General features: G+C 44.2%; 1 protein-coding gene across 1 annotated transcript in view; it reads left to right on the forward strand.

The window, feature by feature from the left end:
• The window catches only part of LOC147115070 (uncharacterized), a 121,186-nt gene that overhangs the window by 25,074 nt on the left and 76,537 nt on the right, over positions 1–19,575 (forward strand). The window contains exon 3 of the mRNA XM_085993981.1: positions 5,123–5,271. Coding sequence (XP_085850107.1) covers positions 5,123–5,271 — 149 coding nt within the window. The remainder of the gene's footprint in view (positions 1–5,122; positions 5,272–19,575) is intronic.

Below are 19,575 nucleotides of genomic sequence, written 5' to 3' on the forward strand. Positions count from 1 at the left end.
GTCCGAACGCCGACCTGCTTTGCAGAGCTGGCCGTCTCCCGAGTGCTCCACCCTTCATATTTGTTTGCCTGTGCCTTCACTGCTTGGCCCCGCTGTAGAGCCAGCCGATCGAGCCCCAGCCCGCCGCCCAGGAAGGATTATTGCAGTACCTGCCACCAGCCTGGCTAGCTGGTGAAACCAGTTTTTTTTCTTTGTTTTCTTCTTCCTTCATCTGAGGAATCGATCTCCTTGAGGTGCTGCCGAATTGCAGGTAAGTCCGTTTCCAATTTGTCGCCACTGTTGTATCCGTGTGTTAATGAAGACACGGAATGCAGGAGTTGGTTTACAGGTGTTTACTGGACAAAGTCTGGAGGTGAACTAACAGATACAAAACAATATACAGGCTTATATAGCCCGAGTGGCCATTACCGGAATTACAGTACACAGGGGGCTCTTAAAGGCACTTACACCACAGTTTCCTCCATTTTGCACCCAATGAACGGATGAAACAATGTCCAATTTTGCTCCCACTAACTCATATACTGTAGCCTTCTTAATCAATCTTATGAGCCTAATAATTACCATTGGAGATAATGGCCCTGAATTTGGGTCAGAGGCATACCTCCGGAGTACGCCTCTGACCCGCGAAACATTTCCGAACTTACCTCCTGGCCCACAGCTACAGAGAGTTTGGGCCCTAGGCCTGCAGGCGTACGCCTGCGTAAAGGCCCACAGATCCCAGGGACACAGGCTGTTCAAAAGCATCCCTGGGATCACGTGGGCCAGGTCGTCCAATGAAAAAGGAGGATTCCTTTGCAGTCATTTCCGAATGGAATTCCCATATGACATGAAATGGAATCCCCAAATAATTAAACAGTTTAGACAACTCTAATAAATATAGATGTTCTGGTTTTCAAATTTAATTAGAAGTCCCTTAATTACACCAAATACAATATAAAATGTATTTTTTGAAAAATAATTTTAAACATTTTAATCCAGGCCAATATTTGCATAAACTAATCTTAAGTGTTTGCATCATTCTTTATTTTTTAATTTTTAATTTAAATTTATATTAACCAGCCGTAAGAGTTTCATGGACAATTGTTGGGCAGCAATTGGGCAAATAGCTCAACTCTGCGCCAGCAAACCTGATTTCTCAGTCAGTTCGGTAGATCTGTTGGGGCATACCTTGACAGATCACAAGGTCCGGGATTTTGCGCATGCGCAACGCATGCAGAAACCCAGAACTTGCGGGGCCCAAAGAGAAGGAATAGGATGGTATACGCTGACTGTACGCGGTCGAAGACACCGTAAATTCTGGCCCATTATTGTTCGATATTCTACTATCTGCTATTTTAGCAAGCATGTTAACCCATTTAAATTAAAGGACATCTTTTAAATACGTTAAGCATTTGTCTGCTAATATCACCATCTAGGCTATAATTGGGTGCATGGGGTAAGGTCTCTCTTACCCTGCGCTTCTCCCAAGCTATTCGCCAGTGAAAAACAGTAAGGGGGAAAAATTCAGTATCGCCCCATTTGGGGCGCCATTATTGGTGGTGCGCAAAGTTTAGCACCTGCCGCTAATTATCATCTCCGACAGCAAACTTGGCTTTTATCATCCCTGGAGGTGATTGGAGCGCTAAATCAGGCACTACACACCTCTCTTAAGGCGCTAAGGCCGAGGAGCGAGGCGCTACCTCAGAGGGCGGGCGAAGCTCATGTGATGTCAGTCAGCAATGGAACACAGACACAATGGCACCGGCCAGTTCTTAAAGGGGTGGGTTGATCTTGCTCTCCATCCACATCCTGCTCATTGCAGCCTTGAATCTCAGCCTGGAGAGACTTGTACATCAAATCTGCTGGAAAGAACAATGGAGAGCCCCAGGGAAAGAGCTCACAGTGCAGCCCCCACAGTCTCTTCTAAATCAATACAAGGAAGGGCAAATCAAAATGAACCTAAAATTGCTGCTCAGTACCCTAAATTCCTTTACACAGCGTTGAATCTCTCCAGAAGTCTCCCTCTCTCTCTCTCAGAATGCATGGTGCAAAAATGTCACCAACAAAAAAAGGCAGGAAGTGGTCGCAGAAAGCACCCCTCAACCTGTCGTTGCTAGCGGCAGGCGGTAAGGCAGGGGGCGCCACTCAATATCCGGTCCGGGTGCTACCGGGGCGTTGCACACTCGACTGACGTCATGATCTGCCGGCGCAGGAGATCGTGGCGGTAGTGTTTAGTGCCACCGCAAAATCTCTAGTTAATTTCGCGAGAGGCGCAGATATCGCCGCGCCCGGGCGCTAGTTGCTTTGCGCCCCACTTGGCACCATCTTAAGGCGCTAACGGGAGGCGCAACCAACTGAATTTTTCCCCCTAAAAGTCTTTATGTAAATATTTACAACCTGAAAAATTTCATGGCACGAGCACAATGTTCAAGGGTGGAATCTAGTGGTAGAATATATGTCAGCACTATTAAAAAACAGAATGGAAATGGTCCTCTGACAGTTGCTGCTATTTGTTAGTCACTCTACTACCTCACTGAGTACAGATCAGGACCCCAGTGGTTTATGAAGGGAATTTGTAACAAAAAATATGCACCAGTAAAGTTGAATAGCATTTAGCTCCAACTTCTGACAGTTTTGCACTGAAGACCTGGATCCATTAGGAATTAGATTGAGACCACCAAAGCTAGTTTCACATTGTGTGAGGTGAGATTTTATCCAATCTGCTGAAATTCAAACCCTGGCCACACAGAACAAAAGACAGGCACAGAGAAAACGAATGCCAAGTTTGTACAAAATTCGATGCAACATGTAAAGTACAATCACAACTTGAGCAAACTCACAAACCATTGAATTCTGCAAAGTTAGGCCTTAATCATACAGCTACTGTGCAATGAGGAGAGGTGAAAGCATGGAGCCAATCCTCATGCAATAAAGTTATACTGCAGTGAATACTGAGTAGGAAACAAAGCACTGGATCTTGTCAAAGCTGAGGTGAAATGGGCTGTACTGTGATTGACTTAGAAAGGAGGAAAGTGTCTGATATGTGCATATGGTTGCCATGCATGGAAGCAGAAAGGACACTTGAATGCTTTTGAGAGTGTCAGGATAAAGGCTGAACCTTTTTGGAATCAAATAACCAATGTTACTAAACAAGTTTTGATGGCTGCTTCATAATTAAATTATCTTTTTTTGGGTTGAACTCTGAAAACGCCCCCACCACCCCACATCGAAAAAATTTATAAACAGTATTTGTTAACAGAAAAAACACTTCATTTCATTGTTTATATTTGATTATTTCACCATAATTTGTTCTTTTAGCATTTTATATCATCAGACCCAATGCCTGAGGTCAGAGCACTACATAAAGTGGATGAGTATCAGTGCAACTTGAGTGCTTGGTACAGGAAATTAGAATGGGGGGTCACTGTGGTGATAGTGGACCGACCAAAGAAATTGAAGAAAAAGATATCAAGCCTTTTATTCAAAATAAACCCTGGCCTTCAGCAATGTAGCAGCCTTTGATGCCCTTATTGTTGTTGGGTGCCAGGAAGGCTCAGGTATCCCATCTGCCCAGCATTCCTAAGGGTACAAATGCAGGGATTACGTTGTATGATGTTATTTCCACATTTGCATGCACCTGCCCAATTTTGGCGGGTTGGAAAAGGAGCGGAGACCTTAGTGTAATCAAATCCAGCTCTCGTTAGTTCCCATCCGAATACAACACTTTAACGATGGGAAGGCCACGAAAATTCAGTCTCATTACTAAGAGCTTTCCTCCCTCCCATTTTTTCACCATTGTCTTCATTGTAACTGCCCTGAATTGCTCTTTCCTCATCAGACCAACCATTACTGTGGTCATTATTTGCCACCGCCAAATTCTCTGAAAACCCTAACTATCCTGATAAAACTTTTCAACATTTCCTGTCACTCACCGACCCGCTGTCCAACACTACCCACTCGCCATGACAGCCTTTTATCCATTCACTACCACTAACCTGTCCACAACTCGACAGCTTCCTCCTTTTCTCCTAAAGGTTCATACCTCCCACCACTCAAGCCTAACTCCCCAACATACGCCCTCCAAATTCTCACATATCCAATTTTGCACTCACATTTGAATCAACATAAAATTATCTAAATGCTCTTATTGTATAATTTATATACAAAATACTGCATTCAATCATGTTCAATACTTTACAGAAAACTATTCCACAATTTTTACATATATAAATGCACTTTACAAATAATGTTATATATTTTGCATTCATTTAGTTTAATTCATTTTATTATTTGCAATTCTCTGTTATCATATAAAAACCTTCTAATATACAATTTTGTCCCAATTTTCAATTGCTAACATTCATTTTACTATTATTTCTATATAGTTTTGCAATGATACATTCACTATTATACCATCTGATCCAAGCAAATAGCTTTCTTCGAGTAACATCACAGGAGATCTACAAGTATCTATAATAAATACAATGTTAACTATGTAATGAATTATTGTATTATCTGGTGAATTGCCCCACCTTCAAACATGTGTTTTATGTGCTGTAAATATAACATTAGTATAAATCGGGGCGTGTCATGTGGTTTTCTAAATGCTATAATATGATCCTGAATTTCTTATTGGAAAACATCTATTTGTAGGTGTTGTGTCAAGTCATTTCTTTTACATAAATTGAATGCATTTTAAAAGTATTGCAGTAAGGTATGAAAAGAGTAGGGGCTAGAAATTCGTCTCGGGCAGTGGCGCAAAACAGGCGGTATCGGATCCTCCATCCATTATACACAGCGTCTGATATTCAGTTCCACTGCAGTCAATGGAACGGAATATCAGGCACTCCGTATAAAAGGCGGAAGATCCGATACCGCCTGTTGTGCGCCACCGCCCGAGACGAATTTCTATGTCTAGATATTGACCTTGTGTGATCGTGTAAAACAGGTAGCAACGAATCAGCAGCATCTCTCCCGGTGTTTACTTCCATTGACTTTAATAGAAATAAAAATCAGGAGAGATGAAAAATGGGCTGCCGATTCGCTGTCACCCATTATACACTGACGCTCAAAGTCAAGATCTCCCCCAGAAGCAAACTTAATTATAAATTCTGAGGACTGCTGCATTTCATTTTTTTTGCAGGTTGGAAAAAACTAGAGGAATGGAAGTTGAGTGGGTAAAGAGATTTTTGCTCTTGCTCATAGTTCTCCAAGTACAGACTCTGTCTCTCACTGCAACCCGTCCTGCCTCAGACATCTGTGCAACTCACGTAATCTTGCCAGGTCCAAAAGGTACTGAGGATATATTTCAGACAAACAATACTTAATGCATCATTAAACCATTTTTGTTGTTACAGTAATGCATTTATTGAACTGATTTCTCTGCTTTCATGCACCTAACTCCCCAACTAACTCCCCAACTTACCCTCACCCACTGGATCATGAGGCATTGGTAGAAGCCTGGAATCAGGGTGTCTACTCACTCTCTCATTCAGATTTAATGCATGGCATAAGGGGGGCTAAAGAGAGGGAAGAGAGATAAGATAAAAATGGAATAAGAAAATAATTACTAGAAAAGAGAAAAATAATTTTGGCATGTATTGCAGGACAAAAAATGTGCACATTTTGAAACTAAAAAGCATCTTGTCAAAAGACTTGTATTCCTGATTATACTTATGGAGCGCACCCACAGATTTGACCCACCCTTCTCAGAATTGGGTAGCTAGGCCTAAGCACTGGAATTGCTGTGCTCCTAGTTCTGCGATCCTGAAATCTATCAGTTATTAGGAGGCCATGCAGAAAGCATGCATGGGTATCATAATATTCCCCATATTTCATGCAAATTAAATTTGAATAGTGCCCAGATGTTCAGCCAGAAGCGGCACACTGCTCAGCCAATAGTTGCCATGGATTTAAAAGTGGACCAAGCATTCAGGTTCAGAGAAGACAGGCATGTGCACTTGCACCTCAGGCATCTGCCATTCACTTGGAATCTACCCAGGAATCAATTTTTCAGACTATGAAAGAGGATGTAGTTGAGATGCTGGATGAAGATAAAAATTAATAAGGAGGGGGTGCTAGAAAGGCTGGCTGTACTTAAAGTAGGCAAGTCGCCAGGACCAGATGGGATGCATCCTAGAATGCTGAGGGAAGTAAAAATGGAAATTGCAGAGGTACTGGCCATAATCTTCCAATCCTCCTTGGATACAGGGCTGGTGCCAGAGGACTGGAGAATTGCAAATGTTACACCCTTGTTCAAAAAAGGCTGTAAGGATAAACCCAGCAACTACAGGCCAGTCAGTTTAACCTTGGTAGTGGGGAAGCTTTTAGAAACTATAATCCGGGACAAAATTAACAGTCACTTGGACAAATATGGATTAATTAAGGAAAGCCAGCACGGATTTGTTAAAGACAAATCGTGTTTAACTAACTTGATTGAGATTTTTGATGAGGTAACAGGGAGGGTTGATGAGGGCAATGCAGTTGATGTGGTGTACATGGATTTCCAAAAGGCATTTGATAAAGTGCCACATAATAGGCTTGCCAGCAAAGTTGAAGCCCATGGAATAAAAGGGACAGTGACAGCATGGATACGGAATTGGCTAAGTGATAGGAAACAGAGAGTAGTGGTGAATGGTTGATTTTCGGACTGGAAGAAGGTATACAGTGGTGTTCCCCAGGGGTCGGTTCTCGGACCACTGCTTTTCCTGATATATATTAATGACTTGGATGTGGGTGTACAGGGCACAATTTCAAAATTTGCAGATGACACAAAACATAGAAGTATAGTGAACAGTGAGGAGGATAGTGATAGACTTCAAGAAGACATAGACAGGCTGGTGAAATGGGCATGGCAGATGAAATTTAACGCAGAAAAGTGCGAAGTGATACATTTTGGTAGGAAGAATGAGGAGAGGCAATATAAACTAAAGGGTACAATTCTAAAGGGAGTGCATGAACAGAGAGACCTGGGGGTATATGTGCACAAATTGTTGAAAATGGCAGGGCAGCTTGAGAAAGTGGTTAAAAAAGCATACGGGATACTGGGCTTCATAAATAGAGGCATAGAATACAAAAGCAAGGAAGTTATGATGAACCTTTATAAAACACTGGTTCGGCCTCAACTGGAGTATTGTATCCAATTCTGGTCACCACACTTTAGGAAGGATGTGAAGGCCTTAGAGAGGGTGCAGAAAAGATTTACGAGAATGGTTCCAGGGATGAGGGACTTCAGTTACGTGGATAAACTGGAGAAGCTGGGGTTGTTCTCCTTAGAGCAGAGAAGGTTGAGAGGAGACTGACAAAGTTAATTTTATTTTTTATTACATTGGTTTTCAGGATTTTTATTAATTTTTGTGCTCACATTCCACAATTCAGTTTGTTTTTGTTGGTGAAAACAGAAACCCGATGGTCTCACGTATGACTAGTGAAATGAATTAGTTACAATGGAAGTACAGTGGGAAATAAAATGTCATGACTTAAGCTGTAGCTATACCCAATGTCATGAATCTTACCATTCATGTAGAAATGACTCATGAGATAACACTGGGCGGCCAGCCGGTGGCACCGTCCAAGGAAGGTATAAATACTCGGGCGTGGGCCCAACTTGCTCAGGACGTTTTTGTAACCAGGAACTAGTGATGTAACTAGAACCCATGGTTGTGAAACAGTTGATTAAAGCCTTGTTTTGTACGCAAACCAACTGCTTAGTAGTTTTCTTACGTCAATTTAATCAACTGTGTATCGGCTCCACGCTCTGACTTCAACTGTAGAAGGGAACTCCGACATAGTAATCAATTCATCATGGACAAACTACTCAGACCCGCCCGTCTTGACCTGGACCCGAATTCACCTACAACTGCTAAGGTATGGAAACACTGGTATCGTACCTTCAGCAACTTCCTCAGGGTGTGTGGTGAAAATGTTCCTGATAAATTAGAGATACTTGCCAATTATGTATCTCTGGATTGTTACCTGAGCCACGTGAAAATTGGCATAGGGACAAACAGATTAAAGGTTTAAATGCATGGCTCAAAGAATGGTGTGGGAGGAAGGGGTTTCAGTTCATGGGGCACTGGCACCAGTACTAGGGAAAGAGGGAGCTGTTCCATTGGGACGGTCTCATAGAGTCATAGAGTCATAGAGTTTTTCAGCACAGAAAGAGGCCCTTCGGCCCATCGTGTCTGCGCCGCCCATCCCTCCCTGTCCAGTCTAATCCCATTTTCCAGCATTTGGTCCATAGCCTTGTATGCAATGGCATTTCAAGTGCTCATCCAAATGCTTCTTGAATGTTGTGAGGGTTCCTGCCTCTACCACCCTTTCAGGCAGTGAGTTCCAGCTTCCAACCACCCTCTGGGTGAAAAAGTTCCTCCTCAAATCCCCCCTAAATCTCCTGCCCCTTACCCTGAATCTGTGCCCCCTTGTTATTGACCCCCCTACTAAGGGGAAAAGTTCCTCTTTATCTACCCTATCTATGCCCCTCATCATTTTGTACACCTCAATCAGGTCCCCCCTCAGCCTTCTTTGCTCCAAGGAAAACAACCCCAGCCTGTCCAGTCTCTCTTCATAGCTGAGGCGCTCCATCCCAGGTAACATCCTGGTGAATCTTCTCTGCACCCTCTCCAAAGCAATCACATCCTTCCTATAGTGAGGCGACCAGAACTGCACACAGTACTCCAGCTGTGGCCTCACCAGCGTTTTGTACAGCTCCATCATAACCTCCCTGCTCTTATATTCTATGCCTCTGCTAATGAAGGCAAGTATCCCATAAGCCTTTTTAACCACCTTATCTACCTGTTCCGCTGCCTTCAGGGAATTATGTACATGTACACCAAGGTCCCTCTGACCCTCTGTACTTCCTAGGGTCCTACCACTCATTGTGTATTCCCTTGCCTTATTTGTCCGTCCAAAATGCATCACCTCGCACTTTTCCGGGTTAAATTCCATTTGCCACTTTTCCGCCCATCTGACCAACCCGTTAATATTGTCCTGCAGCCTGAGGCTTTCCTCCTCGCAATTTACCACCCCACCAATTTTCGTGTCATCCGCGAACTTACTGATCATACCCTTTACATTCTCATCCAAATCATTAATGTAGATCACAAACAGCAAGGGACCCAGCACCGATCCCTGAGGTACCCCACTGGACACAGGCTTCCAGTCACAAAAGCAACCTTCGACCATCACCCTCTGCCTCCTGCCACTCAGCCAGTTTAGGATCCAACGCGCCAAGGCCCCCTGGATCCCATGGGCTCTTACCTTCTTGACCAGTCTCCTATGCGGGACCTTGTCAAAAGCTTTACTGAAGTCCATGTAAACCACATCCACAGCATTTCCCTCATCCACACACCTAGTCACCCCCTCGAAAAATTCAATCAGATTGGTCAGACATGATTTACCCTTGACAAAGCCATGCTGACTATCCCCGATTAATCCTTGCCTCTCCAAGTGGAGACTAATTTTGTCCCTCAGAATTTTTTCCAATAATTTCCCTACCACAGATGTTAGGCTCACTGGCCTGTAATTCCCTGGTTTATCCCTGCTACCCTTCTTGAATAATGGTACTACATTAGCTGTTCTCCAGTCCTCTGGTACATCCCCTGTGGCCAGAGAGGTTCTGAAAATTTGTGTCAGAGCCCCTGCAATCTCCTCCTTTGCCTCCCACAACAGCCTGGGATACATCTCGTCCGGGCCTGGGGATTTATCCACTTTTTGGCCTGCTAAAACCGCTAGTACCTCCTCCCTCTCGATGCTAATATGTTCAAGTATGTCACAGTCCCCTTGCCCGACTTCTATATCTACATCGTCTTTCTCCATAGTGAACACTGAGGCAAAAAATTCATTTAAAACCCCACCTACTTCATCTGGCTCTACACACAGCTTGCCACTTTGGTCCCTAATGGGCCCTACCCTTTCCCTGGTTATCCTCTTGCCCTTAATATACTTATAAAACATCTTAGGATTTTCCTTTATTTTGCTCGCCAGTGTTATTTCATGGCCCCTCCTCGCCCTCCTAATTTCCTTTTTAAGTATGCCCCTGCACCTCCTATACTCCTCTAGGGCTTCCACCGTCTTTTGTCTTTTGTAACTGCCAAAAGCCCCCCTTTTTTTCCTAATGCATTTTTGTATATCCTTTGTCATCCAAGGTTCCCTTTGCTTGTTGGTCCCACCCTTGACCTTTACAGGAACATGTTGGTGTTGTACTCTCTCTATTTCCCTTCTGAAAGCCTCCCACTGTTTTGATGTGGATTTTCCTATAAGTAGCTGCTCCCAGTCCACTTTTGCCAGATCCTGTCTTATCTTATTAAAATCGGCCTTCCCCCAATTTAGAACCCTGATTTCCGGGCCGTCTTTGTCTTTTTCCATGACCACCTTAAATCTCACCGAATTGTGGTCACTATCGCCAAAATGCTCTCCTACAGACACTTCCACCACCTGCCCGGCTACATTCCCTAGAATTAGGTCCAGTACCGCCCCCTCTCTTGTAGGACTTTCTACATGTTGGCTCAAAAAGCTTTCCTGGATGCACTTTAAGAATTCTGCTCCCTCCAAGCCTTTCACCCTCTGACTATCCCAATTTATATTGGGGAAGTTGAAATCCCCCACTATTACTACCCTATTATTTTCACACTTTTCTGATATCTGCCTGCATATCTGTTCCTCTATCTCCCCCTGACTGTTTGGGGGCCTATAGTACACTCCCAGCAAGGTGCTTGACCCCTTTTTGTTTTTAAGTTCTACCCATATGGCCTCATTAGAGGAACCCGCTAATATATCATCCCTCCTTACAGCAGTAATAGACTCCTTAATTAATATTGCAACACCCCCTCCCCTTTTACACCCCCCTCTGTCTCGCCTGAAGATTCTATACCCCGGAATATTTAGCTGCCAGTCCTGACCCTCCCTCAACCATGTCTCCGTGATAGCAACAATATCGTACTCCCATGTGTTCAACAACAACTTCAGTTCATCCACCTTATTTGCAAGACTCCTTGCATTAAAATAAATGCCTTCCAGCCCTGCCATATTCCCTTTTGCCTTCACATCTTTGCTCTGCCTTCCCTGCTGACTTGTTTTTTCCTCCTTATTTGGCTGTACATCACCCCCTACTATAGCTCCACTCTGTACCCCATCCCCCTACTTAAACAAGGCTGGGTCCAGTGTCCTGGTGAACTGAATAACTAGGGCAGTAGACAGGGCTTTAAACTAATGAAGGGGGGGCAGGAGGATTCAGGAAAGAGTAAAATTAAAAGTAGCAAGAGAAATGTCAAGGCTCTAGAGCAGAGTAGAGTTTTGGGTAAAAATAAGCAGAGTGGGTCAGGAAGGGACAGAGAGAATAACAAAGGTAATAAGGCATCAGTGACTAGGGTGACATCAGGGAAATGGTATGTTGGCCTTCGTAGCAAGAGGGTTCGAGTACAAGAACAAGGATGTCTTGCTGCAGTTGTACAGGGCCTTGGTGAGACCACACCTTGAGTATTGTGTGCAGTTTTGGTTGCCTTACCTGAGGAAGGACGTTCTTGCCATGGAAGGAGTGCAGCGAAGATTCACCAGGCTGATACCTGGGATGGCAGGAATGACGTATGAGGAGAGATTGTGTCGATTGGGCTTATACTCACTGGAGTTTAGAAGATTGAGAGGGGATCTCATCGAAACCTATAAAATTCTGTCAGGCCTGGACAGACTAGGTGCAGGAAGGATGTTTCTGATGGCTGGGGAGTCCAGAAACAGGGGTCATAGTCTAAGGATAAGGGGTAAGCCATTTAGGACTGAAATGAGGAGGAATTTCTTCACCCAGAGAGTGGTGAACCTGTGGAATTCTCTGTCACAGAGGGCGGTGGAGGCCAGTTCATTAAGTATATTCAAGAAAGAGTTGGATATATTTCTTAAGGCTAAAGGGATCAAGGGATATGGGGAGAAGGCAGGGACAGGGTACTGAATTTGAATGATCAGCCATGATCTCATTGAATGGCGGAGCAGGCTCGAAGGGCCGAATGGCCTACTCCTGCTCCTATCTTCTATGTTTCTATGTTTCTAAGACAAATAAGTCAAAGCTAAAGGCACTATATCTGAATGCACGAAGCATTCGCAACAAAATAGATGAATTAATAGTGCAGGTTTGAACTAATAGCCATAACAGAGATGTTGTTGCAAAGTGGCCAAGGTTGGGAACTAAATATTCCAGGATACATAACTTTTAGAAGGGATAGGCAAAATGGAAAAGGAGGAGGGGTAGCCCTGATAATAAAGGTTGGGATAAAGACAGTAGAGCGAAAGGATCTTAGCTCCGAAAATCAAGAAGTAGAATCAGTTTGGGTGGAGCTGAGAAACAGCAAGGCGCAGAAAACATTGGTGGGAGTTGTTTACAGGCCCCCAAATAGTAGTCATAATGTAGAGCAGAGTATATATCAGGAAATTAGAGGTGCATGTAACAAGGGTAATACAGTAATCATGGGGGACTTTAATCTACATATAGACTAGGCAAACCAAATTTGCAGTAATAGTGTGGAGGACGAATTCATGGAATGTATGCAAGATAGTTTTCTAGATCAGTATGTTGAGGAACCAACTAGGGAACAGACTATTTTAGATCTAGTATTGTGCAACGAGAAAGGGTTCATTAATAACCTTGTAGTAAAGCGGCCTTTAGGGAAGAGTAGCCATAATATGATAGAATTTTATATTGAGTTTGAAAGTGACTTAGTTAAATCTGAAACTAGGGTCTTAAAATCTAAACAAAGCAAACTACATAGGTATGAGGGGCGAGTTGGTTAAGGTAGATTGGGAAATTCCATTAAAAAGTATGAGAGCGGATGAGCAATAGCTAGCAGTTAAAGAATTAATACATAATTTACAACAAATTATACATTCCTTTAAGGCAAAAATCCCCACAGCAAAAGTGATCCAACCGTGGCTAACAAGAGAAGTTAAAGATAGTATTAGATCAAAGGAAGAGGCTTATAATCCTGCCAAAAGGTGTAGTAAACCTGAGGATTGGGTGGATTCTAGAATTCAGCAGAGGTGGACTAAGAAATTGCTAAAGAAAGGGAAAATAGAATATGACAGTAAACTAGCAAGCGACATAAAAATAGACTGTAAAAGCTTCTATAGGTAAGTAAAAAGGAAAAGATTAGCAAAACTAAATGTGGGTCCCTTACAGGCTGAGACAGGAGAAATTATAATGGGGAATAAGGAAATGGCAGAAAAATTAAACAAATACTTTGTGTCTGCCTTCACGGAAGAAGGTGCAAAAAACTCCCCGGAAATAGTGGACCACCAAGGGTCTAGCGAGAATGAGGAACTGAAAGATGTTAGTATTAGTAAAAATGTAGTACTGGAGAAATTAATGGGACTGAAAGCCAATAAATCCCCTGGACTTGATGGCCTGCATCCTAGCGTTTTGAAAGAGTTGGCTATGGAGATAGTGGATGCATTGGTTGTCATTTTCCAAAATTCCATAGATTATAGAACGGTTCCCGCGGATTGGAAGGTAGCAAATGTAAACCCACTATTTAAGAAAGGAGGGAGAGAGAAAACGGGGAGCTACAGACCAGTTAGCCTGACATCAGTAGTAGAGAAAATGCTCGAATCTATTATTAAGGATGTGGTAACATGGCACTGAGAAAATAATAATAGGATTGGGCAGAGTCAACACTAATTTATGAAAGGGAAATCATGTTTGACAAATCTGATGGAGTTTTTTCAGGTTGTAACTAGCAGAATAGATAATATAGAAACATAGAAGATAGGAGCAGGAGTAGGCCATTCGGCCCCTCGAGCCTGCTCCGCCATTCAATGTGATCATGGCTAATCATCCAAATTCAGTACCCGATCCCTGCTTTCTCCCCATACACCTTGATCCCTTTAGCCTTAAGAAATATATCTAACTCCTTCTTGAATATATTTAATGAATTGGCCTCAACTGCCTTCTGTGGTAGAGAATTCCACAGGTTCACCACTCTCTGGGTGAATAAATTCCTCCTCATCTCAGCCCTAAATGGCTTACCCCTTATCCTTAGACTGTGACCGCTGGTTCTGGACTCCACGACCATCGGGAACATCCTTCCTGCATCTAGTCTGTCCAGTCATAGAGTCATAGTCATAGAGTTTTACAGCACAGAAAGAGGCCCTTCGGCCCATCGTGTCTGCGCCTGTCAGAATTTTATAAGTTTCAATGAGATCCCCTCTCATCCTTCTAAGCTCCAGTGAGTACAAGCCCAATCGACACAATCTCTCCTCATACGTCATTCCTGCCATCCCAGGTATCAGCCTGGTGAATCTTCGCTGAACTCCTTCCATGGCAAGAACATCCTTCCTCAGATAAGGCAACCAAAACTGCACACAATACTCAAGGTGTGGTCTCACCAAGGCCCTGTACAACTGCAGCAAGACATCCTTGTTCCTGTACTCAAACCCTCTCGCTACGAAGGCCAACATACCATTTGCCTTCTTAACCACCTGCTGCACCTGCATGCTTACCTTCAGCGACTGGTGCACAAGGACACCCAGGTCTCGTTGGACTTCCCCTTCTCCCAATCTATTGCCATTCAGGTAATAATCTGCCTTCCTGTTTTTGCCATCAAAGTGGATAACCTCACATTTATCCATGTTATATTGCATCTGCCATGCTTTTGCCCAATCACCCAACCTGTCCCAATCATCCTGGAGTTTCTCGGCATCCTCCTCACACCCACCCAGCTTTGTGTCGTCTGCAAATCTGGAGATATTACATCTAGTTCCCTTGTCTAGATCATTAATATATATTGTGAATAGCTGGGGTCCAAGGACCGATCCCTGCGGTACCCCACTAGTCACTGCCTGCCACTTGGAAAAAGACCCGTTTATTCCAACTCTTTGCTTTCTGTCTGCCAACCAGTTCTCTATCCAAGTCAATACCTTGCCCCCAATCCCATGTGCCTTAACTTTACACGCTAATCTCTTATGCGGGACCTTATCGAAAGCCTTCTGAGAGTCCAAATACACCACATGCACTGGTTCTCCCTTATCTATTTTAGCAGTTACATGCTCAAAAAATTCCAGTAGATTAGTCAACCACGATTTACCTTTTGTAAATCCATATTGACTTTGTCTGATCCTGTCACTGTTTTCCAAGTGCTCTGCTATTATATCTTTTATAATGGACTCTAGCACTTTCCCCACTACCGATGTCAGGCTTACCGGTCTGTAATTCCCCATTTTCTCTCTACCACCTTTTTTGAATAGTGGGGTAACATTAGCTACCCTCCAATCCATGGGTACTGTTCCAGATTCCATCGAATGTTGGAAGATGATCAGCAATGCATCTATTATTTCTAGGGCCACTTCCTTAAGTACCCTAGGATGTAGATTATCAGGCCCTGGGGATTTATCGGCCTTCAATCCTATCAATTTCCCTAACACCATTTCCCTACAAATACTGATTTCTTTCAGTTCCTCCCTTTCATCAGACCCTATGTTCCCCGACATCTCTGGGAGGTTATTTGTGTCCTCCTTTGTGAAGACAGAACCAAAATATGTATTTAATTGGTCTGCCATTTCTTTCTTCCCCATTATAAATTCCCCTGATTCTGACTGCAAGGGACCTATGCTTGACTTTACCAATCTTTTCCTCTTCACATATCTATAAAAGCTTTTACAGTCAGTTTTTATGTTGCGTGCAATCTTACTCTCATATTCTATTTTCCCCTTCTTAATTAATCCTTTTGTTCTCCTTTGTTGAATCCTAAACTGCTCCCAATCCTCAGGTTTACTGCTTTTTCTGGCCAATTTATATGTCCTCTCCTTGGATCTTATGCTATCCCTAATTTCCCTTGTTATCCACAGTTGAGTCACCTTTTTTGTTTTATTTTTATGCCAAACTGGGATGAACAAATTCTGTAGTTCATCCATGCGGTCTTTGAAAGTTTGCCATTGCCTATCCACCATCAACCCTTTGAGTGACATTCCCCAATCAATCCTACCCAATTCGTGCCTCAGACCATCGTAGTTTCCTTTATTTAAATTCAGGGCCCTAGACTCTGAGTCAACTACTTCATTCTCCATCTTAATGAAGAATCCGATCATATTATGATCGCTCCGACCCAAGGGGCCTCGTACAACAAGATTGCTAATTAATCCTTTCTCGTTACATAATACCCAGTCTAAGATGGCCTGATCTCTGGTTGGTTCCTCGACATATTGGTCCAGGAATCCATCCCATAAACACTCCAGGAATTCCTCCTCTACAGTATTGTTACTAATTTGGTTAGCCCAATCTATATGTAGATTAAAGTCACCCATGATGACTGCTGTGCCCTTATTGCACGCTTCTCTAATTTCCCTTTTAATGCCATCCCCAACCTCCGCATTACTGTTTGGAGGTCTATATACCACTCTACCCAAGCAGATTCCACATCATCAGAGCTAATATCCTTCCTTACAATTGTGTTAATCCCTTCTTTAACCAGCAATGCTATCCCACCTCCCTTTCCTTTTTGCCTTTCTTTCCTAAATATTGAATACCCCTGGATGTTGAATTCCCAGCCTTGGCCACCCTGGAGCCATGTTTCCGTAATCCCAATCAAATCATATTTGTTTACCTCTATTTGCGCAGCTAATTCATCCACCTTATTACGAATGCTCCTTGCATTAAGACACAAAGCCTTCAGGCTTGTTTTTTTAACGCTCTTAGACCTATTCGAATTATTATTTACTGTGGCCATGTTTGATTTAAACCGCTGATTTCTCTGACTGACACTTTTGTTTTTCTCCTTCCTATCTTTTGCTTTTATCCCTGTTTCCCTTTCCTCTGTTCCCCTGCTCAGGTTCCCAACCCCCTGCCATTTTAGTTTAAACCCTCCCCCATTGCACTAGCAAACACTCCCCCAGCACGGTGGCATAGTGGTTAGCACTGTTGCCTCACAGCGCCAGGGACCCGGGTTCGAATCCGGCCTCGGGCGACTGTCTGTGTGGAGTTTGCACATTCTCCCCGTGTTTGCGTGGGTTTCCTCCGGGTGCTCCGGTTTCCTCCCACAGTCCAAAGATGTGCGGGTTAGGTTGATTGGCTATGATAAATTGACCCTTAGTGTTAGGGGGATTAAATACGTGGGGTTACGGGGATAGGGTGGGATATGTGTTGGTGTAGGGGTTACGGGGATCGGGTGGGATATGTGTCGGTGCAGGCTCGATGGGCCGAAATGGCCTCTATCTGCACTGTGGGGATTCTGTGATTCTGTGATTCTGTGACATCGGTCCTGGCCCTGCCCAGGTGCAAACCGTCTGGTTTGTACTGGTCCCACCTCCCCCAGAACTGGTTCCAATGTCCCAGGAATTTGAATCCCTCCCCCTCGCACCAATCCTCTAGCCACGTACTCATCTGAAATATCCTTCTATTTCTACTCTGACTAGCACGTGGCACTGGTAGCAATGCTGAGATTACTACCTTTGAGGTCCTATTTTTTAATTTACCTCCTAACTCCCCATATTCCACTTTTAGGACCTCATCCCGTTTTTTACCTATATCGTTGGTACCTATATGCACCACGACAACTGGCTGTTCACCCTCCCCTTCCAAAATGTTCTGCAGCCGCTCTGAGACATCCTTGTCCCTTGCACCAGGGAGGCAACACACCATCCTGGAGTCTCGTTTGCGGCCGCAGAAACGCCTATCTATTCCCCTTACAATAGAATCCACTATTACTATAGCTCTCCCCCTCTTTTTCCTCCCGTCCTGTGCAGCAGAGCCACCCCTGGTGCCAGGAAGTTGGCTGCTGCTGCCTTCCTCTGATAAGCCATCCCCCCCAACAGTACTCAAAGTGGTGTATCTGTTTGAGAGGGGGATGTCCACAGGGAACCCCTGCACTACCTGCCTGCGCCTAGTACTCTGTCTGTTGGTCACCCCTTCCCTTTCTGCCTGTCCAACCTTTGCCTGCGGTGTGACCAACTGCTTAAACGTGTTATCCACGACGTCCTCAGCATCGCGAATGGTCCAGTATGTATCCAATCGCAGCTCCAGCGCCGCAATGAGGTCTGCCAGTAGCTGCAGCTGGACACACTTCCTGCACACATAGTTGTCAGGGACACACGAAGTGTCCCTGAGTTGCCACATAGCGCAGGAGGAGCATGCCACGGGGCCGGGCTCTCCTGTCATGACTTACCCTTTAATTAATTGAAATTAAATTAAATCAAATCAATCCCACCAATTACATTACAGTTAAGTGGTATATTTAAGGGCCCTGGTTTACCAACAGTCCCCGCTACACAACAGAGACTTTAGAAACTATAACCCACAGAGTTAAAGTTTAAAAAGAGAGAAATACTCACCAACCAATCACTTACCTGCTTTCTGGTGACATCACACTTCGATTCGTTTTTACTTCTCTCCCTCCCTCTGAGTTCAGAGACTGGAGATTAGTACACTCTGAGGCCTACCTGGTCTCTGGCGCCTCTTTTAAACCCACCGCTCTCGCTGCTCTGAGGCCTACCTGGTCTCTGGCGCCTCTTTTAAACCCGCCGCTCCGCCGATTCTCCCGCAGGTCTGCCGCTCTCGCCGCTCTGAGGCCTACCTGGTCTCTGGCGCTCTTTTAAACCTGCCGCTCCCCCGATTCTCCCGCAGGTCCGCCGCTCTGGCCGCTCTGAGGCCTACCTGGTCTCTGGTGCCTCTTTTAAACCCGCCGCTCCGCCGATTCTCCCGCAGGTCCGCCGCTCTCGCCGCTCTGAGGCCTACCTGGTCTCTGGTGCCTCTTTTAAACCCGCCGCTCCGCTGATTCTCCCGCAGGTCTGCCGCTCTCGCCGCTCTCACCGCACACAGATAAGGGAGAACCAGTAGATGTGGTGTATTTGGATTTTCAGAAGGCATTCGATAAGGTGCCACACAAGAAGTTATTAAACAAAATTAGGGCTCATGGGATTGGGGGTAATATACTAGCATAGATTGAGGATTGGTTAACAGACAGCAAACAGAGAGTAGGAATAAATGGGTCATTTTTGGGTTGACAGGCTGTAACTAGTGGGGTACTGCAAGGTTCAGTGCTTGGACCTCAGCTATTCACAATCTACAGCAATGATTTGGATGAGGGGACCAAATGTAATATAACCAAGTTTGCTGATGATACAAAGCTGGGTGGAAATGTAAGTTGTGAGAAGGATGCAAGGAGGCTTCAAGGGAATATAGACAGGCTAACTGTGTGGGCAAGAACATGACAAATGGAATATAATGTGGAGAAATGGTAGGAAAAATAGAAAAGCAGAGTATTTTTTAAATGGTGAGATATTGGGAAATGTTGGTGTTCAGAGGGACCTGGGTGTCCTTGTACACGAATCACTGAAAGTTAACATGCAGGTACAGCAAGCAATTAGGAAAGCAAATGGTATGTTGGCCTTTATTACAAAAGGATTTGAGTATAAGAGTAAAGACGTCTTACTGCAATTATATAGGGCCCTGGTGAGACCACACCTGGAGTATTGTGTACAGTTTTTGTCTCCTTACCTAAGGAAGGATATAATTGCCATAGAGGGAGTGCAACAAAGGTTCACCAGACTGGTTCCTGGGATGGGGGGATTGTCCTATGAGGAGAGATTGAGTAGACTAGGCCTATATTCTCTAGAGTTTAGAAGAAT

This window comes from Somniosus microcephalus, chromosome 7 (genome assembly GCF_052327205.1).
Source record: "Somniosus microcephalus isolate GS21.2 chromosome 7, FLI_Smic_1.0, whole genome shotgun sequence".
In the NCBI taxonomy this organism is placed as follows: domain Eukaryota; kingdom Metazoa; phylum Chordata; class Chondrichthyes; order Squaliformes; family Somniosidae; genus Somniosus; species Somniosus microcephalus.